The sequence below is a fragment of the Eschrichtius robustus genome, chromosome 10 (genome assembly GCF_028021215.1).
Source record: "Eschrichtius robustus isolate mEscRob2 chromosome 10, mEscRob2.pri, whole genome shotgun sequence".
NCBI lineage: Eukaryota > Metazoa > Chordata > Mammalia > Artiodactyla > Eschrichtiidae > Eschrichtius > Eschrichtius robustus.
In genome coordinates, this window is record NC_090833.1 from 40,978,460 (window position 1) to 41,001,578 (window position 23,119).

Below are 23,119 nucleotides of genomic sequence, written 5' to 3' on the forward strand. Positions count from 1 at the left end.
TACAATTCTTTCCAGTTATATTTCCTTGCATTCTCAAATTCTTTAACCAAAATAACCCACAGACCTTCAGAAGCAGAATACATATGTAGAAAATAAGAACAGAATCCTAATTAGAATAATAACAATTAAGTGAAATAAGCTTGCTAGGAAACCAGAAAGTCAATATCCATCTTCCTTGCCTCAGCCTCTCATGCCTAAGCTGCCGGGGCTGAGACGCAGCGGGCTGGCCAGGTTTTACGTGGAGCCCAGTAGAGCAGCCAGCTTTCTGTCCATCCATCACAGAAACTCCCTCCACAATACAACCGTGAAGTATTTGTGGGTAAAATCCTCAAAAATGATGACAAAGTGACCCATGCACCAGACAGCAGAGGACCTGAGAGGTGTCTGCGGGTATTTTTCTTCCGCTTCTTTGACAAACCAGCTAAGAAAACCCACACCTTCCCTTTGTCCCCCTGGACAGAGTACTGTCACACACGGCAGCTCTCTGAGGAAAGGTGGGCTCAGTGGTAGAGAAACAGCAAAAGCTTGGCATAAATGCTGGGTCAAGGCCAACGAAAACAGAGAGGGCATACAGATTTGCGTTGATGAATGCCAGCTAAATCCCTCTTTACAGATAGAAAGCAGCTACCACTGACAGCTGTTGCTAAGGCAGAGTCACAACGACTCTAATTTTCCCTTCTGACCAGAAGTTCTCAGGCCCGTCCCCCTTAGAGTGAGTAATTTGGTGAGCTCTGTTTGCAGTGAACTTCCTCTGAACAAGTCAAGTCCTAAGTCTCGCAACCCATCATTATCAGTATAAATTACTCAGTTGCCCACACCTACACGTGCTGCCTCCAGCTTTTCTCCCACAGCCCAGCTCACAAAACTGATCGTAACTTAGCCACAGGACCACTGGATCCGCCACCGCAGCTAAAGAGCTAAAGTTTTTTAAGAGGAGGTATGGGGAGGGATCAAGGGAAAATACCTTCTAAAAATCACATCCTTTTCACCGGCTCTGCAGCCATCAAATATATTACTGTCCTGGAGTGTTAAGCCTGTCTATCCAGTCATGTCAAATAAAAATGTTCTCACTAAAAACAAACACAAATTACTTCTCAGTACACATTTGAAACATTTAATTCCCAACTGACTTTATCTATTCTATAGTACAAAAAGAAAAAGTAAAAAAAAAAAAAGAAGTAAAATTCTAGGAAAGACAAAACGAAGAATGTGAGAACAATGGGCCAGTGCCTGCACCATCTCGGCTTCACCGAGGCTGGAACTGCACCTAAAAAGATGCATCTTATCCCTCAGTCCACTAGTCTAACCTGGCTCAAAATGATATTATTCAGGATACAAAGAATTTTGCCCAGCAAATAAAATAAGCTAAACAAAAATAAGCAATATCCAGTAGGGATTAAGGGGCAGTGAGAAAGGAAATATCCCTTTGTTTGAATGCTGCAAAGAAAGTCTTTTAACAGTATAAGCAAAACATTTGCCTTCATTTAAAAGTTTGAGTTGTGTGCAATTTCCTGCATCTAAGAACCTCTTTCTGAACTACAAAGAGGCCACAAAACATCACATTTTCCCCTCCCAGCTTCCCCCTTCAAAAACCCACAAGATGGTGATTAACAAACAGCCCCGTTGTCCTCAGGCAGTTTTAAAAGCCACAAGGAAAAGATAAAAGTTAAATGGAAAAGCAAGTTTGTAAACAAATGAGAAATAGGTTACCCAGGGAGGAAGTAAACTCATCTTGATAAACAAGCAGCTCTCCTCACCCCGTTTGTGGGAGACTCCAAGAGAAAGCGACCCTCGCCCTCTTACCCACTGAAAGCAGTATGGATGGAGAGAGAGTCCAGGCCAAGCCTTCTGGCCCTGACTCTAGGCAGAGCTGCAGGGGTCTGGGTATAAGCCTGAAGTTCAGTGGTTCAAGGACAAACCGAAGCACTAGCCCAGCCTCCCAGGGGCTCTCGACTCCAGAAATGAGCTGGGGCCTGAATCTCCAACCCAGGGCAGACCCATCTCCCAGCAAACACCCTCCCAGGCAAATTCATCTGAAGTCCTGAATCCACTACCTAATAACTGTATCACCTTGCGCAGATCTGATTCTGTTTAATCATCCTTTGATGGGATATAATCCCTTTCTTAGGATCTTTGTGAGAATTACAGAATTTTGGCAATGGGCCCAGATCAGTGGTAAGCACAACCCAGATATGTAATAAACATTTACGTCCACTGAAAGGAAATTCCAATTCCACTCAACAAACACTGCTTCAGGTGAAAAATCTTCAGGTATTCTATAAAACCTCAGAAAGAAAATTAAGAACCCAACATGGAAGAAGAGAAAAAGGAGAAACCCATGTGATCCAGAAAATGATCCTAATTATGCACATGCCCTGACAGGTTAAATTTCCTCCTCCAGATCTACTTCTCTTGAAGGTCCTGTGACATGTAAAATGACAGCTCCATGGGTCCCACCCAAGCCACTGCCCCTTGGTATCAACTGTCCTAATGCTAGAACCTCTGTTTTGGAAAAAAATTAATTAAAATCTACATATATCTAGACTTAAAAAATAGGACTTAAGTTGGCCCTCATCCCAAAATGTTCAAATCAGAGAGGCAGGGGAAAATTTACCACCAATAACCTCCATTTGGTTAATTACAGAATACTACTGAAGGATAAGTAATCTTAAATTAGAAAAGGTGGCTTTAAACCTTAATGAAAAACAAATAAAAACACAACCCCCTCCCCACGCTCTAACTGTATCTGGAGTTTTTTGCACAATCATCAAGATTTCACTTGTAATCTCTCTTTGAGAATTTCCAGTCCAGCAGTGTCCACCACTGTTCAGCCCCTCTAGATTATTATTTCCTAATTTTATACAGCAAAAGAAAGTTCTGTCAGCAGAATTTTCACTGGTTTATTAGTTACTTTCAGCTAGAACTTCCCACCTTCGATAATTCACTTTCATTATCACACAAGAGTTCAATCACATCCATTCCTGAAAAAAATAGTCACTGCCTAAGAATACCACAGTCACCTTTTTGCCTATATTCTCAAACACCTACTCCTACATCTACTCCTCCATATCCAAGCATACACAATCTAAGACAAGAGATGTGTAAGAAATTAGTAATGCTCCAAAAAAAAGTTTTCTTATGGGAAATCTGGTCTAAACACAACTCTAAACAAATTGACTTCCACTGCAAGCACTGTCCCCAAATAAATTTACTGCACCCTAGAATCAAGTACACTCAAGGCTGGAATGCCATGCCAGTCGTATATTACTTCAACCTCAATAAATCTCTTTTTACTCTCCAAATCCTCGGCTGCTTTCTAAAATACTTCACGAAAAAGCACCAACCTAATTAACAACAGCTTCCTCTGCAACTGTGGCCTTGATTTCACTTATTTACACATTAACTGGAGCCTCCTTTTGGCCAATCCAGTCTATTCTCTGTACCATGCCGAGCCTTTTATCTGCCCTGGACAGCATTTTCTCCAGCAGATGAAGTAGATGCCGATTGATTTGCTGTCGAGCATGGTAAATTAATAGCAACAAATTGCTGAGGGCCCCTCTCGCTGCTCCACCATGCTTCGGCAGTTTTGCTTTATTTGCTCCGTGATGGGCAGCAGTCGGCCTCTTCAAGTCAATTTCTTCTTAACAACCTGCAATACTTTTCAATGGTGAAAATAGAGCTGTTCCTTGTAAGTCAGAAATCAATATCCTATTGCCCTTAGAAAATGCTAAACAAGCAGTATTGGCAATCCACTTGGTACTAGAGGGTATCAGATATAATGCAAATCCATACTGCTTCCCTCCTTGTAGTTATTACAGTTTGCTAAAAGGTTCCTAATGTCATTTATCATCATTTACCATCGACCAGAGAGGCTATGATTATGATATCCTGTCAGTTGGCAAGGCCCTTTCATTTCTATTCAATTAATATTTTAGCAGCACTCAAACGGTTGTGGCCCAAGTCTCATAATAAAATTTACATGGCTTGTAGTGAAACAGGAGTTCTCTTGCTCTGATTTGAAAAATAATAATAATTGTATATATACACTTATAGGTCGAATTTACATACCCATTGTTCCTAATCTACATCCAATATTCACTTTTTAAAGTGGTAACTGCCGCTGCCAGATTAAATCAAATTAAATCAGGGCAGTCTTCTTTAATTACAGCATTACGAGTGAAGGATGGGAACAAGCAGCACATAGCAATGTTATCAACTGCATGCATCACCCTGTTCTGCCCACGGTCACTGACCCATTTAGAAGCCACACTGTATTTATAAAGAACAATCAGCAGAGGGAAAAAAAAAAAAAAAAGTAACAACTAAACCACGGGCCACCTGTCCCATCCAAAACAAAAAACAAAAAAACCCAACTTAGGGATATCCTCAAGGAATAAAGGCCAATGTTCTTTCATTTTAAAAAATTCCATTATGAAGATATCACAATGAAACACGTGCCATTTCTAACCATGTCCCATTTGTCATCTTCACTTTCATGCTAGAACTTAAGACAGTGGCAAAGCATTAATTCACTTTATAGCCTAGAACACTCCACTTTAACCTTTCTGGGTTTTTTCCCAGCTTTATCTGCTCAGCTCTATCGATCCTACTAAAGATTACCAGAAATTATATTCATATTTTATGCTCTAATTCCGTGTCATGTCACTGAGTTCCCCTTTAAAAAAAAAAATCAACTAATTCTACCAGACTAATGCTATTTACTCAGTTACCAAAATTTAAATTAATTATGTTCTCAAACATAATTGTTAAAAATTGGCAACATTATGCAGGCTTAATTAAGATTAAATCCAATTTACTGAATGTACTTTAATTGGTACTAATTACATTAGCTTTCATTTCAGAATGACAAATTCCCCATAGGTTTCACTTTATAGTCCTCTAACAGAACCAGCACAGGGTGACTGACGAGTATCATACAGAAAGGGGAGGGACCATAATACTAGACTCCCCCCCCCAGCCTGCTTGTCACTGCTGTGTGCTTCTGTCCTTTTATCAATTTGCTAAGTCACAGAGTCATGACTCCATCACAGCCATCATTTTCTGTTCCAATGAAAAATTTCTCTAAAAATAAATACTCTGTGGCTGGCAGCAGCCAAGAACAGAAGCATTAACCAAAAAATATACAAAGGTTTCAAATATCAGGGCCACCGATTACTAGGGTACTTCCAAGGACTCCGGGGACTCCTACTCTTGAACCCTTCAGAGACACAAATCTAATAAGTGAATAAGCCTAACCCGATCTTGAGAACTAGGCCCAATTATGCCGCAGGGCAACTTCTCTGCATTATTGCTGCTTTCCATTATGAGGGTATCCAGCAAGTGCATCTGGAAGAGAGGCCAAGAGGAACCAAGGCTGTCTGCCTAGGAAAACAAATAAAGACAGATATGCCTCTGTGCTTAAGGGGGGAAAGAAAGAAAATATAATAAGTAGGTGGTTTGCAGGGCTGTCTGTATTTCATAATGTGATAAACTGCCCTCAGGATTCTTGATATGATTGAATTTAAAAGCAAGAGAAAAAAAGGGAAAATGTACTCCATTCTCAATTTCAAATGGATGGCATTTGAGGCCAGCTGGACAAGAAGATGACAGAATTACAGAAGTATAAAATGTGTAAAATTAAGGGATCTCACATACCGCCCCCTGCCCCCTAAAAGAAATACATACAAGCTCTGTGTCTCTGAGAACTGTAAACAGTATAAAGAGATCTGGAAACTAAGTGGTTATGGTAAATAATAAGATACAGGAGAAGAAATAAAGGGACATTAATCATCTGGTCCAATCTTTAAAAAGACACTAATTAGTACTGGGTGGTAGATGAAGACAAAAAAAAAAAAAAGACATGTACAAGATCCAGACCTAAAATGACATGTATTGAGGATAATTAACAAACAATATCTCTCATGTAATTTATTCCTATAAGGTAGAGCTAAGGGGAGCCCATCCATAAGTTTGATGGATTTTGTTTAAGCAGGAGGTATTTACATTACTTATCTAAACAGAAATGGCAAGGATGCCAAAATAAGAATTTTAACACACGGCAAATGATACTATAATGTTAATACTGACATAACCAAATAGTACATGAAGTAAAAAAAAGTATCTGAAATGAAGTCTTCAGTGTGACGACTCTTTTTTTTTTTCCCCCAACTTTTTGTTTTCAAATACTGTCTATCTGATAGCTTTTACTGTCTAATTGTCATCTTTTAAAGATCTGAGTATGTTTCGCGTATGTGATAATTAACCATATCCAAAAAGGAATCCATAAGTAGTAAGAGCCTAATAATATGTGATCATTTCATATTTTTTAAACTTAGAAGGTAATGACATCCACCATGAGTATAAATAAGAGATGAAAAGCACTAAGCTTTCCCTCATCTTTTCCCAGCAGGTAAACACATAAACACAACTATTCTGAAATGGTTGATAAGACAGATCTGAAGCACTTTCACTAGATGACTAAAAATAAATGCCTCCTAGAGGGATTATTATTGCCAAACAATATTTATACATATATGCTATTTTTCTTTCTAGGAAACTTAAACCAAACCATTTTATTCAGTCTCCTGCAAAAAAAAAGTCTGGTTCAGTCATACCTCTCAACGCTTTCTGACTAATCATTATCTTTTTTCTTTCTTTCTTTTTTTTTCCTTTGGGCTGAACTAACTGCTAGACTTCAAGACCCAAGACCCAGTGTTGAACCTTATCACATCCTCCTATCAGGCTCATGTACTCTGTACAAATTCTGGAAGGAACAGTTACAGTTCCTGGTAAAACCCAAGTAAGTAGCCTCAGGGGACCAGTACAAGGAATTTACATCAATTTCTTTTGTAGCTCCACAGATTTCATTTTGATCCTCCCAGCTCACCCTCTATCCATTCTTTCACACCAATCCAAGGAAAGCTCCACACAATTTACAATTTTACTTCTTAATATTTTCCAAAAAAAGCTTTCATAAGACAAGTTTGCAATGCCCAAAATACATAAATTAATTCTTTCAAAAGAAGAAAACATATTTTAAAACTTTAGCATCCTGCTTTTGAAAGTGTACAAAGTTTAATATGCATTCAGACACTTTATATCACATTCTTAAATGATTAAAATGCAGATAATACGCAAAAAAGATGGGGAACCACACCTGAAAAAATAGCATTCTCTCCAGTACACGGTCTTGTAAAATACAGGTGGCCACAAAAAATGTGCAGAATAAAACTGCAAAACATACAATTTCCTTTCTAAAGTGCACAGTATTACTGTCATTTAAAATGCTTATAAAGAAATGATAGCTTACCTGCTTGTGCATTTCTATATTCAACCCATACGACATCTCATAATACTGTCAAAGAAGGAAAAGCAATTAATCTCATGCCTTTCATCAAACAATCTCCCTAGTTTGTTCAAAAAGTCCCCAAGCAAACATTAAAGCCTCACCTAAACCAAAATATCCATCCTATTAATGCTGCTACATCAGGAAGAACACTCTACCGCTATCTTTAGCCTAATAAACTAGAAGCCACCTTAACACACAGAATCTAAGACAATAACTCACAAAACTAAGAAAATCAAGTTCAAACATAGCACTCTTAACATCTCCAGTGGTCTTTATACATCACAAGCAGATGACTCACAAAGGTCTGATGAAAAGTTGGTACCCTATGGACTCCAATTCCTAGGCACAGCGGGCAAATAAATAACAAAAACAATGTGTCTCATACAAATGCTGATGCTTTGACAAGAACTGTTCAAAAAGGTGATGCTACTTCAGACTTCCGTTTCTCATTTTTAGCATACTGTTCATGTTCATGCATTCAAAGGAAAAAGGCTTGATAGGAAATGAATGAGTTACTCTGGAGCCTTTATGAACAAACATAAGAATACACTTGGTAATACTTCTGAAAAAGCAGATCTGAATGTTTTAAACATATAGTATAACTGGCATTACAGAAATTCTGGCAGAACAAATCGGTTATACAGGAGACTACAACACTCCTCAAACCAACGTAACACTATAGAAATTGAAAACACACAAATACACACACTAGGAACATACAGAGCGGCAGGAGGAGGGAGGGAAAATTTGAAAAGATGTCTGGTGTCTTTCCTTACCCATCATTCTTTAAAAGAAATAAAATGCATTAAAATTTTAACAGTTTACTGAAAAATTATCTGGTTAAAATTGTTTGGAGCGAGAGCAATAAAACAACAAAGAAAACCACTAACACAAAAACATTCTGCCTGTGACTAAACAAAATGTAAATCAGGTGGTTGTTTTTTCAATCTGTAAAAACAAAGCACAGAAAATTATACCCCACGCAGCTAAAGTTTTTGAAAATTCAAATCAAAGCTGGTTGTCAAAGGCAAGTTAACACATCCTGGAATTACAGGTTGCTAATGGTCACATTCCCACAACTTTAACTGCGCTAGCACTGTGACTGCGCTCTATCCTGCAGCCTGTAGCAATCTGGACATATTCTTGCTTTTGGTAGCCCAAACTAATAGGCACTTTGAATCTGTGATACAGTTTTCTTACCATCACATAATGCCGCTGCATCTCTGTCTTCTCACTGGCAAGTTTCTCACACTCCAGCTTCAGGCTGTTCAAGAAATAAGGAAATCTAAGTACAACGCAGACCTTGACTTAACATCTTTCGAAGACACACTCCCTCCTCTAAATCATCACCTACACAACGCCAAATCAACTATCTTAAATACCACCCTCATTACTGAAAAACAGGCAGGAGAGAAAAGGCTGAGTGGAACCAGCCTGGGCTTGCCCTTTCAACAAGGATCAAATGTGGGGTTTTTGTTTGTTTTAAGAAAAAACCCTCTAGCCAATTTAACTCCATAATCTCACCCAGAAATGAATATTCACTAAATTCACTTAAGAACGAGGAAATAAACATCAATAATGTCTACATCTCCAAACACTAATAAGTCCCCCAAAATGTCAAAGAAGTTTTTTTCTTTAATGTTCCACGAAGAGATTAATAAAAATATGAATCAAGCATGTCTTATGAACGATGTCTTATTTTTTTCCCTCCAAAACACAGAGACAAGTTGAATACCACCACCCAGGGGCAAGGCGTAGATGGGGTTCAGTGCCTTGTTTTGGTTCCGGCATTTATGAAGTAAGAATTACACGTCATTGAAAATCCAGCGAAAGAAAAATATTTCAAAGGCACTCTAAGGTCTAATGATTGTCTCTTAAGACGAAAACATCTTTTCAGCATAAAAGTAATGAAATCGCCCACTTGGCGACTTCCCACGGCTCTGGGCTCTTGGTATTTCAGCGGAAGGGCAGAAAGAAGAAAGAAGGAATCAAGCCCGTTGTAATAAAGGACCAAGGAAGTCAAAAGGCCCCAGAACCTTCCCAACCTTCCATTCTCCTGGCCCCAATAAATCAATATCGAAAGTTTGGCCTCAGCGTTTTCCAAGTCTCCCCAGTTTCGATTGCTCGGGCTTTTTTTTTTTTAATTTACAGGAAAAGGAGGAAACGCTTAATTTCTTTACACCTGCCTGAGGAAAAGAGGCCTTGACTTGCCCTTTCTTCCCACAAGGAAAAACGATAATACCTTTGTGGTGGCCAAAACAAAAAAAAAAAAAAAGGAGGGGGGCTGTGTGTGTATGTGGGGGGAAGACAAGAGCTAAGCAAATAGGAGGATCAGCTAAAGTCAATATCGTTACCTGTGGTATTGAGCCTGTAAAAACTGAAACTCTTCCTTAATCCGATCACAGGACTCGGAAATTGTAAATTTAAAGGGCTGAGCAGGCTGATGCGGTGCCTAAAGAACAACAATAAAATATTTGATTAGCCCACAGCACAGGCGAGGCGGAGAGATGGAGAGAAAACCACGCGGCGCTGGGGGAGGAGGAGGGGGGTCATGGCGCAGGCAGGCAAAGAGCGATTAAAACTCTCCTCCCGCCCCCTCCCCCGGCCGCACAGCCCGGCGGAAGCCGCTTGCGGGCTAGCCCCGGGCCCCCGCGTCCCCGTGCCCGCCCCGGACCCCACAAGTTCGAGACCCCGCTCCCCTCCCACGTCAACGGCGGGCGCCCAGGAGCCGGCGCGCCTCGCCCACTGTCTCCCCACCCGGAATCGAAACCGGCCCGTCGGGGGGACGCGCGCCATGGCGTCGGGCCGCGGACAGGTCGGGGGAGGGGGCACGGTTGGCCGGCTGGCTCGCTGATCCCCGGGGCCCGCGGCGCGAGGGGCCGGCGTCCCGCACTCCCGAGCCGCCGCCGGACCCGCCGCGCCGCCGCCGAGGGCGCCCTCCCCGCCCCAGCACGGAGTCGCGCCTCCTCCATCGCTCGCCACCCCTCCTCCAGGAGTCGCGGCGCGGGGACGGCGAACGGCTCCGCGCGGCTTCCAGGGGCTTCAAAGACAACAATAAGAAAATGGCTACAACTCAATTGCTTCTCCGCACCCCCTCTCCGAAAGTGCCCCAGTGCCCGGGAGGAGTGGAGGCGGAGGAGTAGCGGGCGACTCCCCGAGCGGGGCGCGGGGTTCGGGCCGACCTCCACGCCCCTCCGGCCAAAGACACAACTCGGCGCGCAGAAAGCGACGCGGAGAATCCCCCGGCGCCGGGCGAGCCAGCGCCCCCGCCGCCCGCACTCACCGGGTGTCTGGTCTGCGGGTACATCTTGCTCAGGTCGCGAATCATCCAAACCGATTTAGTTGGCTGCGCTGGGCAGAGGCGCGCGGCTCATTGGCTTTAATGGCCCCGAGAAGGAGGCGGAGGCGGCGGTGGCGGAGGCGGCCGGCCGGGTCCGAGGGGCGGCTCGAGCGGTCCCGGCCCCCGCCGGGTCTCGCGTGACGCGGGCGGCAGAAACGCGCGGCGGCGGCGGCTGGGTGCGGGAAGCCGGGCCGCTCCGCATTCCCCGCGGGCGTCACTGGCCCGCCGCGGGCATTGTCCGGCGCGCGTCTCCCGCGGCAACGCTCCGACGTTCGCTCCGCCGAGGCGTGCCCGCCGAGCCCGGCGCCGCGGTCGCGCCGCTCACCCGGGCGGGGAAAGTGCGAGCTCCGCGCCCCAGCGCCCGCCGGCAGCGCCACCCGCTCGCTCGCTGGCTCGCTGGCTCGCTCGGCGTCCCACTCCAAACTTTTTTTATTTGCCTTTTAATTGGTTGTTATTCCTCCAAATGAATGATCTCTGTCTTCTTTCCTAAAAGCAAACACAAACTCCTTTGGTTCGGAAGAGGTCTCGGCGGTGCTTTTTGGTTTCTCTGGAGATTTTTTTTCACCTCACAGCAACGATCTTTAAAAAGGCACCTTTTAGCTTCTTTTACCACATCTCATTTCCTTATTTTTCTTCCTTCCTGTTTTCTCGTCTTTTTTTTTAACCCCAAATTGAAGGGGATTATAAAAATAAAAGAGAGTGGAACGCTTGCGGCTTTTTTTTTTTTTTTAATTCTCTCTCCTTTCAAACTCTGCGAACAGCACCTCAAAATAATATACAAGTGTGTGAGAGAGGGGAAAGAAAGCAGCCAACAGCTCAAACACCCGCTCAGAACAGCTCTAACAACACGCTCTGTGTAGGTGACTTCTTTGACCAAATTTAGCAGCGGCTAATCATTAACATTCTGATACATATTCACAACCGTCCGTGGAGGGACCGCGGAGCATCCCGGGAGATGTAGTCCACCCCCGGCGACCGCGGCTGAGGATTCGGCCAGATTGACTACAATCACCGGCCGGCCACGCGACCGCTCTGGGGCGATCTTCAAGCGCCCCTCCCACCCCCGGCGCAGTAGGCGTCTCCAGCAACCAATCAGAGATGGCTGAACATTAATCGCCGTTCTGTGTTACTGCCCATCATTTCATTGCTGACAAATGGCGAGCTAGCGGGGAGGAGCCAGCCGGGCTGGAACCCACGTGGGGGCCGGGCGTCGTCGGTGGCTCGGACCAATGAATGGAACAGGATGGGGTTAGCGGAGGCGGGGCGGAGATGGCCCGCCCAAGGCGGAGCTTCGCCTTGGCTGAAGTTCCTTAGCGCGAGCGTTCGAACCTGGGAAACATTTGTTCGGCTGTCAATCAAAGTAACGTGGGCATGGGAGCAGCGGTGACTGCTGCTGCTGTTGTTGCTGCCCTGGCTGCATCTTCAGAACTGGGTGTTGGCGGCGATGGTGGCGGCAAAATAAAGGGGGGGGGGGGGCGGTGAGACTAGAGGCTAGTCAGAAGATCTCCTTCCGAGTCTCGTCCTCCCAGCCGCTCCCCTCCAACCCAAGCACCCTCGGCCCCTTGCTCCGGGCCGCGCCAGGAATGCGGACTAATTAGGGTCCAATGTCTCCTTAAAGAGACAAGCTCGGCCTTGTGTAACGCTGCGAAACCCCTGTTGAGACAAGAAAGGGAGGATCACGCCGATCCCATATCGTTCGGTTCACATGAATTTTACGCGCCGCTGGAGCCGGCATAATTTTCCGTGTGAACGCGGATTCGGGCCCCTGTTCTTGTTTAGAGCCGGAGACTGAGCTGCGAGACGCTGACCCGGGTGAGGGGCGGGGACGCGGGGGTGGGGGTGGGGCGCCTCTCCGAGCCCAGAGGGGGCTGTGATTGCAGTTTAACCCCAAAGCGGGACCGCCTCCCCCGAGCAACTCTGCATGGAAGCTCCCCAAGACGCTCTGACCCGGGGTCGCGGGGGCGTAACCTTGGAGTTTCGGGGTGGGGCTGAAGGCCCGTGGGGCAGGGGTCTGAAACTTTGTCGAGAGAGCCACCTGCACCCCAGAGACTCAGTCGCTCCGCACGAAAACAGTATCATCTAGGTGCTGGCCCCCCGCACAGGGAAGAAAACGGCCCTCCACACCCCGAGATGCTCCCTCCCCCGTATCAGTAGGACGAAGACCGCCCCTCATTTTCCCGCTTTTTGGAGGAGCAAGTCGAGTTTGTCGCGGTTGAAACTGGCAGGAAGCCACGCGGGGCACGAGAGATGGCGGGTCGGCCACGGCGGGGGGCTAGGGCTGGAAAGGTGGGGGCGGTCCGGGGGGCAGAGCCTGAGGGAGGGACATCCCTGTGGTAGTGGCTAAAGAGGTGAGAGTGGACTTGGTGGCATGAAGGAATAGCCTGGGGCAGGCAGCGTATCCACCCCTAGTCCTCGTCCAGCCGGGGCAGCTCCTCGGTTTAAGGGGAAGCTGCACGGCTCGGCTTGCAACTTTCCTAGCTTGCCTCTCACCATTTTTTGGCGGGGGGGGGGGGGGGGGGTGGGGGGGGTGGGGGGGTGGGGGAGTGGGCAGGAGGAATTCAGATAAAGTGGGGGGTTGGCTAACCTAATGGTCTGAGTTTTGGATGTGTATTTATGAGTGTCTTTTGCCTACTCTAACTTGAGACGTTGGCCGAGATGTCTCAGCATTCGTGGAAAACCCTTCTTAATGATAACCCTTCCCTCAGTGGACGAATCGAACAATGACTTACTGTACAGCCTAGCACATTCTATGGGCCTCTCTCTGTGCTGGGCACTTTGAAGGGCTGGTTCTAAGGACGGCTCTGATGGTCTTCACCTTCCTCTAATTTGTTTACTAAAATCCTGGAACTGGAGTTCACAGAATGTCTCAGTTCAGCATATATCTTCCCCTCCATCCCCAAAATAAGAGAATGAAAGACTCCACGGGCAGTTTTCTGAACTTCCTCTGTCCAATACCTAGACACACATGGCTTTTTGGCACTTGAAATGTGGCCAGTCCAAAATGAGATGCACTGTAAGTACACATACACACCGACTTTGAAGAGTGAGTACAAAAAAAGAAAAGTGAAATAGCTCAACAATTAATAATATCACGTTGAAATTCCAATATTTTGAATATAATTGGTTAGACAAAATATATTACTAAAATTAATTTTGTCTCTTTCTTTTTACCTTTTTAACCCAGATGCTAGAAAATTTTAAGTTTCCTTATGTCGCTCACATATTTGCATTGGACTGCACTGTTTTGAAACATTCCCAGAAACCAAAAGTTAGAAGACTTGGGCGATACAGTTTCTACACTAGGACAGTGAATCTTCTAAGAACACCAGCAACTATTCTAGGGGTTGGCTATTTGCTCCCAGTGGAGCTTTTCAATAGTTTGTTAAATTACCCACCGTGCCTCTGTAGGAGGTTCTATGTTACCCGTTCTGGCCAGAATGTTAGCAAGTTCCATGAGAACAGGGACCTGGTTATGTTCACAGCCTCACTCCAAATGCCTAGAATGATGTCTGACACATACTTGGTGCTCAGTAAATATTTGTTGGCGGCATTAATGAGTGAAAGCCATGCTGTGTCAATACAGAAAGCTTCAGCATCATTTGGGCCATATTTATGGAAATGCTATGCAGTTATTTCCCAGGACAGGGAATGAGAATCCTGATAATAGAACCTGAAGAGCTATTGAAAGGGTCAGTGGACAAAGGGGAAACTATGCTCTGTTAGGAAGTATCAAAGACTTGTATTAGGGGCCTTTCTTCCTAATCTCTCTTGACAGTTTGTGTCAACAGAAGAGTGGTTGGAGAAATAAGGTTGTTTATTTTTTATTGAGTACAATTTTAAAATACAGCACTTGGATATGTTTCACATTTTGACCGTGTAGCAGATCTACATAATTCAAGGGATGTCTCGGAAGGATGCCAAGTGAAGCAACCCATAGCCCAGCCCGGTGTCCCAACACAGAAAGTGTCTTCTCTTCTCTCATTGCAGTTCTCCCAAACTGTTGAGCAAAGCTGTGACGTCAGTCACTTGAGGGCTTGTCTTATCCCTACCTCACTGTTGGGCCTTGGGGGCGGCCGGGGGTGGGGGTGGGGGGCGGGGGCGGACTCCAAAGCAGCATTCCGGTTGGAAACTAAGCCTGGGGCTTTCAATCTTAAAGTGACATGCAAAGCAAACATATTGTTTCCCCTTAGGTTATATGCTGTAAATAATTTATTCCTCCATCAAATATTTATTGAACACCTAATATGTGCCAGGATAAGGGAATTTAGCAGCAAATGTGGCTATTTTTGATTTATTGCCTCTCAGTTCCAAATGTTTCCATGCTCTTTGCCTGCTCTGTGAAAATGGATCTGGGCCCTTTAAGCGCGAGTCCTTTTACTTTTCACAACAGCAGGGTTCACACCTATTCAGCTGCTCTTACCACACCTTCACACAGGCTCCCACTCATGCTAACTATCACAACAGCTTGCAGGGTAGATATTACAGGAGAAAAACTACGGATTTACTTTCTGAAATGGGTGGCATGGGAATGGGGTAGGTGTAGGAAAGTATAACTAAATACCATACTGCTTTGTACGAGAAAATAATTCATGAAAGTCTAGTATTATTTTCACTGGAACTGTGAAAATTCACAATTAACCATGATCTCATTAACTTTGCCTACTCTTTTAACCTTTCTGATTTCTCCTCCATAAAGGAGGTATGATCCCTCCATTCTAAATGCAAACATTTGCAGCTCGAAAAATATAATTTGGGACTTGCATTGGTCATATAGAATAGATTTGGATTCAGGATCATCTGCTAAGCTTGATCACCTTTTCTTTCCCTCTTCCAAAGAAATGAACTTCTGGAATGAATATTATTTGGGGGAAGTGGAAGCAGACACATTTTGTTGAAAATTGATCAGTTGTCTTGTAAAGTGAGCAAAACCATAAGGGTCTATAATCTTAATGCTAGTCTGTGGGCTCCCACTGCTATAATTCAATTCAGGACTTGTCTTCAACGTTATGTAGCCTGGAACACTTCTGGTAAATCACATGACTCTCTTTTTACAAGAAATCCTTGTAAAATAGTGTGAATGAGCCATCATTCACAGTGTAATATCTGATCCAATGCACTACTACTTTTAGAAAAGACTATGATATTCTGGGAAATTTTCATTCATGGAGACACCCCCGCCTTCGCTGCTTGGTTTTATATAGAACAAGATTTGAGTGATTTAATTATAGAGTTTTATTAAATAGCTCCATAAGAGAGACCATCTGATACCTTATCTCTGTATGGACCACAGGGGTTTACCTAGGGCTGCCACATATTATTACATCTGGTAGTATGCAAAGGTAGCGAGAGATAGGATGGATGGGTATTAAAATCCCATTTTACAGACCAGGAAACTGATGTTCAGAGAAACCAATGGCCTCTTGAAAGTTATACAGCTAGTAAACAAGCAAGTTGGGAATCAAACCTGAGCTTTCAGATTCCACTTGTTTCCACTCCACTAGAGCTGCCCCTTGAACTGCTCAATCGTAGATGCCACCCAGCCATTGTTCAGTCTAGCCACGTTCCTTGCTCATCTCCCCTCATATCACAGCAAAGTTACCAATAGCATGATTGGCATACCTTTCCCCAGCACAGTTACTACTGTGCAGTGTTTTTGTAGCTTAGGGTTGATTTCTGAATCTGACAATTTTTGCTCACTCGTTCTCCATTCTAAGTTTATAATCCAAACTGAGGCACTTTTTAGAATTTATCCAGAGAGAATTTAAAAGAGAAATTAAGGCTTTTAAAAGGGAAGCCATGCTGGAAATAATCTTATAATCTCCAGGAATGACGTTCATCAAGGATTTAAACAGCAGCATAGACTATTTTTCCTTTACAGGCTTAAGCAATTTGGTGCTTATGCTTTCTTGAAAGGAAACAGTTTTGTTTTTAAGTCCTGGGAGGATTTCATATTCTTTGAAAATTTTAAGACATATACTTTATCGTGTAGAAAATGATTTATTATGATGGTAATTGTCATGTATATTTTAATAAGACATTGAAAATGTGAAATAAAGAATTGTCAAATATTTATTGCAAATTGTATCTAGAAACATTTTTATAACATTTAGATTGCTATGCAGCAATCAGTGTTCTCTAACAACTTGCTCCAAAAACAGTAAACATGTGAATCATCTTGTAAGAATTAGTCAGATTCAGAAATCTACTCAAAGATATAAAAACGCTAGATAGTAAAAACTGCACTGGCAAAAAATAGCCTAACTGTACATTTTCTATCTGTTTGAGGGCAGGGTGTTTACAATAGCCTAACACAAACAACCATATTTGACACTTAGTTTTGAAAATTCACTTTTTGTTGAATGAAGTATGTTAGTCACATACATTTTTGAATTATTTATGCAATGCTTAGGAAAACTTATAATCAAATTTGCATCAAAGTAAGTTTAATTAAATTTTTATTATCTGTAAAGCTACTGCATGCACAACTAGAACTTTACTAATTATTAAAACCAGATATATACAAAGTCATAGCTTAGGGAGAAGGAATTGCCAAATAAAGTACTAATTAGTCAATTCAACTAGAAATTTAAATAGTGATAAAAAGGGATGTGTAATTTTGTTTTTAACATTTTGAGGGTCAAGACTTAGGGGGCTAGAAAGCCTGTAATTTCTCTTATGAACCTTGCCTCATGGCCTTCTAGTATGTCCTAGGAAGGACCTGTATTTATTTCACAGTTAGGTTCATGTAATCAAGCCCACTGGTAGCTAACATTTACTAAGTGTGCCAGACATTGTCATATAAATAATCTACCTCGATGCCTTAATCTCCATCTCATCTTCACCTTAAAGGTGAGCCCACGGACTATTGGACAGGTTCCCAGACTTGCATAAATCCACCCAGCCTGCAAATTGCAGAGTAATATTCAAATCCAGGACTGTTTCTCTAGAAGTGTTGTTTTGTTTTCTGCTGTTTTCAAACCATCCTTTTCTAGGTCAGAAAGGAGTATGACATTTATACTCCTATATCAAAAGTATGATACATAATTTTGATATAAAATATCTTTTGTTTTTTTTTTCATTTTGTTTTCAGGGAGTAAGTTGTGGCTAATAATAAATTTTATAAACCTCGCTATGCTATGGGATCTTCTTAAGGAGAATTTTGATAGGAACCAGTGAATCAGCAAATGGTTGCTAAATTTATATTTCCTCCATTGAGCAGATTAAATCCTAATTCATTCAAATTGTTTTCATGTTCTGATGAATAATCAAATGACCCAGTCTCTAAGTCCATCTTTTTATTTTATATCTTTTATTTTTTAATTCTCACCAGAGGAAATAGTCACTAAAATTAATGTTTAAAATATAGAACAAGGAACCATACTCAAGTAACTATCCAGAGTCTGTTGTAAACATACTACCCTGGGAATTTAGAAATATTTGAAGTTTCAGGCATGGTAACATGCAGAAACTCTAATCATAAAGGAAGTTATCATGAATAGCGGATACACACACACGTACACACACCGTGAGTATCAACAGTTGATTTCATAGATAATTTCCTGTCCACTGATGGCTGCTCCCAAATCTTTCTTTAATTACAGAGGAAAATTGATAATACCTAATAATATAGTTTAATTAGCTATATTTCTTATGTTTAGGCCAATAAACAATGTTCTAATGTACTTGTTTTGATTAGATGAAAAATATGTGAAGTAAGAACAGGGCACTGTATTGTTTGAGAAGATCCATGATACATTTTAGTTTGACTCTTTCATAAAGATTCTTTTTTCTCAGCAAGGTTCACTTGAGATAGTAGTCTTATGTAAAAAAACAAACACACACACACACACACACACACATACCATATTCAGAACTGTTTTTTGCTAGCAAACTTAGATTTATGAGAGCTTTGAATGCCAGAAAAAAATCAAAATTTCATATCAAAGTCAAAGACAGAAATAAGCCAAATTCGTTTGTTTTCTGAAGCACTGCTGAATACATTGTCCGTATTGTACCACGGAAGGCTGAAAGCAAAACACGGGTGGGTCCATCAAACAATCCCTGACTGTTTATAACAACTGAAGCTGTGCCTTTCATATCAGAGTCCCATCAGAACGGGGAGGGGGTGGGAAGAGATAAGCTCATCAGTGAAATAGTAGCCTTTAACAACAACCAGTCACTTCCTGCAATCAAAACCATGCTAGCATGTGGCTTGTTCAAATAAAAATTACTGGACTGGAGCCAAACAAGGAAAAAGTAATTGATAATGTGGTTTTTCAGAAACCATCCATCCATCAAATGTGTCAGTCCTTCATAATACTTTATTTCCCTTCTGAACAAAGATCTTTAAAATTCATTGTGTGCACTTAAAAACAAAGTGTCCTTGTGCTGGTTTATAAAGATTCTCTTTTAGTTTGGGTTTGTTTTGTTATTTGATTACATTCCCTCCCATCCTGCATTTTTTTTTTTTTTCCCAGATAGTTGCTGGAAATTTCTGCCATCCTTAAACAAAGCATCTTTGTGCTGTATCAGCTTGCATTTTCCTTGGATTGTATTTGGATGATGCCTTTTCACTGACTTCAGCACTGGAGTATTGTAGCCACAGCTTTAGCAAGTAGACTGTAACAAACAGATTCATTGGCCCTTTTTGTGTGTTGCAGCCTATTAACCTGCTGGGGCGAAATTCTACTCAGGGTAAGGCATAGGAGTGATCGCAAACAGAAGGAAAAACTGATGAGGAAACATTGTTTCGTACTTGCAGCTAGAGAAAGCTGTTAATAGTTAGTTACTATTTAAAAAAAATGTTCACTTTCAGTAATCCCTCCAATACATGCAAATATCTTTTAACTAAAAACGTTTCATTCATTTTAGGGCCCTAAAGATCAGTTTGCAAAACTGATCATAGCTAAAGCTCACCATCAGTATCCAAAAGAAACTTCTGTAATCTGAATTTCAGGAACACTCACTCACTTCCACTTTTGATGACTTCCATATTAAAGTCAAGTGTACTAGAGATTTAGTGCTGCACACACACACACACACACAGTTTTGCCATGAATACAGTAAAAAATCACACTTCAAAATGCATATTTAAAAAAATATGATGGTTTCCCTTAAATCATATTTTAAATGACAGTTATGTGATTACAACACTGCAACTGAAAAAAGAGAAATAATGAGGTTTTGGTGAACAAAATGATGAAGGAAAAAGTCCAGGTGATTCTGTAAATTTTTCACTTCTTTCAACTGCCTATTTCCGAGTAAATGCAATCATATCGTGATCTCGTTTGTATTTTTCTAGTACTATCAACTCTTGACCTGCCAATTACTTTATGTTTATATTTAGATCTGTTGGCAGTGTCTTGGGACAGGCTAGCCAGGAGAAGGGCCCTTAGAGATGGTTGTTCCTTGTACAGCCAGCTAAGACCTGGCCAGAGAAACCACTCCTATTACCTCACCAGCCATCTCAATAAAGTTTCTTGTTAAAGAAAGCCAGGAAGAAAAAGCTTCAATAGTAGCACAAAACCCCTACATTACAGCAGGTCCTGCCCCTGGAATTTCTCTTTTGGCCTGCTCTGAAATAATACTAAAAAAGTCACATTTATACAAGATAATAACAATTTTCACGTGTAACCTCTTTTCCGTGTATGAGATACTAACACCAGAATAGCAAAAAGAAGCAAATATTCACTCTTCATCCAAAGATTGCAACACAAAGAAGTACAGAAGTGTACAAGGCTCCAGGATTATTTTTGGTAGGGGAGATATTATCAATTTGGAAATGGCAAAGAAGTCAACTACTAAGTCAGCATCCATGGTGTGTCTCTTGAAAAGTGATCTAATTTAGTTTTTTGATGGGAAATTGCCCCAAAAATCAATGATACAAATTCTACCTTCAGAGGTATTCACAAGAAGGGGCTGTGGGAACAAGTAAAATACCTTCATTCTTTGTTTTTCTACTAGAATTTACTGCATATTCAATTTTGCTCATTGCTTCATGCTAGGCCTTATGGGAAGATGAAAATGAAACAGGTTAATTTATAGTAATATTTTGATGTGCTTGATTTTATTTGTTCTGTATTTTCTTAAACTGAGCTCCTCCCCATTCTGGCGGGGGCATCCAAAAAGCATGCCTCCCAGAAGTTGAGGATTTTTATAGAAATGGTTCGGGCTTCCCTGGTGGGGCAGTGGTTGAGAATCTGCCTGCCATGGGGCCAACGTTCTTTGGACAGGAACCTATGTTACACACATAAATCATTCGCTCATTTCATGTACACATATTTTCATGCTTTCTCATGTCTGAAATCAGAATGCATCAGGATGTGTACATGGATCTTGCTAGGCACTTATTTTCTTTTTTTAGCAGCATACAGAACAGTGGTATATCTTAAAAGCAATGGCATCTTAGATTCAGTAAAATGTGCGAAGTTGGGGGAAAAGGTGAAGAGAGGGGTTTCTGTCCTCCTTTTCTACTCGGGGCTCTGTGAGGACAGAACCCTTCAGCCCACCCTCGGCAACCAAGAATGACCATAGCAAAGTAAACTCACAGATCCCCCCAAATGGGGCAGAAGGCGGACCTCCTGAACTGCTCTCTGCTTCTCCGTGGCATGGATGAGACCCAGAAGAACCAAGGAGAGTCTGGAAAGTTAAAGGAGAGTCTGGCAGGAACTTTCTGGAAGGCAGGCAGTCACTGTGCTGGGTCAGCAATGAGGACTTCCGGGCAGACTGGCTGGATGAGTTTCCATTTGGAGTCCTCAGCACCAGCAAGGGCAATGTGGGACTAAGTCACCAGGGAAATGACCAGCTCCAGATCAAGATAGAAGAGAAAACTGACCATCAGTCCCACTATCCCCAGGCTCCAGGATCAGTTCTCAGCAGAACCTTCTACAAGGAGAGCCACTAATCCTCTGTGGTCATCAGTTCCCGAGCAGCCCAGTCCAGTGTCTCTGCAGCAGACCTCATGGGAATCCAGGGTAGACTCTGCTGACCTGAAGACCCTGTCACCCCACTACCACCACGAAGTCACAAAGCCCCACCTCTTCCCATGTTCTACCCAGAGGCCATCCCAGGGAAAACAGGGAGAGAAAGCAGAAATCTGAAAGATGGAGCATTTCTTCCAAAATAGGCTGAGCATTTAGGTAGAGAAAGTGTGAAAATTAATCAAGAAGATGAAATTTTCTGGGTTGTTAAAAGAAATTCAGTTTTTTTCTTTTCCCCTTGCTGCTGAATTAGGCATTTATAAAAGGAATCTGTTAATAGAAAAATTAAAGAAACTGTGCTTTCTATTAACATCTGATTTGTACTATAAGTGAATATGTGACTCTAGGACCCTAGAATAACAAAGTCTAGACTCTATAGAGAGATAATATGAGAACCTACACAAATATAACATACGGTACCCATTAACATAACATAAGAGTCTGTGAGAGAAAGACCATCTTTCAATTACATATAAATTAGCAAATTGTGATTCTATGACCCATATTGTAATATTAATGGTGCTTTAATTGAACCAAAGGATGCGGCCATTATTAACATTGTTTCTATATCGTGATAGTATTTCTTGATCCTGGTTAAAAAAGAAGCAGATCCTATGGGTGGATTATGAGCCTTTAATATAACAGTCAGATACATGGGAAAACAGAAACCTCAGCATTGGAATAAATTATTGTCTACTTGTTGAGGGGCAGTTTCAAGAAACAATACAAAATAGTACAAGAAAAAAAGGGTGAGCAGATGTTAGGGACATATGGGCAAGTGGTTTTGAGGGCCTGACAAAAAGACAAGCACAGAATGACTTTATCAGAGGAGATAAGCAGGATTGGGAGGGGGATAGAAATGGTACCCTGGTTCCTTTCTGGATGTGTCAGCTCAGTGATCTACCCCTGGCATCTTAAGTCCCCACCTGTATCCTCCCTCATAGCTGTGTTTCAAGGAGAGGAAGGCAGTGGCTCCTACTCTTGATCTGGGGTTCAATTGTCAGAATCTCCCCACCCTCAGCAGAGTCTCATTGGCTACTGGGAAATGCTTCTTTGGATGCTGAATACAATCTGCTTTATTATTCCTTCAGCCTAGAACTCAGGATTCCTACAGCCCTCCTGCCACCCCAAAATATGGGAGGACAGAGTAGACAACAAGTGATGGACCATTCTGTCATGAGACAGAGTGCACTGAACATCCCTTCTGATGCAAATGAGTCCCCTCTTTAGAAAGCTGGGCTTATTGACTAAAGACCATTATCACAGTGAGACTGAATGTGAGGAAGCAGTTAAACATGCTCTTTCCCCCCTTTTGTGTTTATAGCTGCCCAGAAGTGAACATCAATATTTAAATGTCAGAATTATCTTAGGCTTGTAAAAAACCAATTAGCCGCTCCCTGGGCCCAGTGTTTGGGGCCTCTGCAGGGCATAGTATGGGACTGTTTAGTTCTT

General features: G+C 42.4%; 1 protein-coding gene across 5 annotated transcripts in view; it reads right to left on the bottom strand.

The window, feature by feature from the left end:
• The window catches only part of LOC137769946 (transducin-like enhancer protein 4), a 145,301-nt gene extending 134,365 nt beyond the window's left edge, over positions 1 to 10,936 (bottom strand). For 4 of the 5 annotated variants that reach the window (XM_068552144.1, XM_068552142.1, XM_068552145.1 and 1 more), the window contains exons 1-4: positions 10,632 to 10,936; positions 9,703 to 9,800; positions 8,549 to 8,612; positions 7,310 to 7,354 (exon numbers count right to left, since the gene is read on the bottom strand). In XM_068552144.1, the coding sequence (XP_068408245.1) occupies positions 7,310 to 7,354; positions 8,549 to 8,612; positions 9,703 to 9,800; positions 10,632 to 10,676 (252 nt within the window). In that variant the 5' untranslated portion in view covers positions 10,677 to 10,936. The remainder of the gene's footprint in view (positions 1 to 7,309; positions 7,355 to 8,548; positions 8,613 to 9,702; positions 9,801 to 10,631) is intronic. The other variant, XM_068552141.1, reaches the window with a different exon arrangement.
• Between the last annotated feature and the right edge of the window lie 12,183 nt (positions 10,937 to 23,119).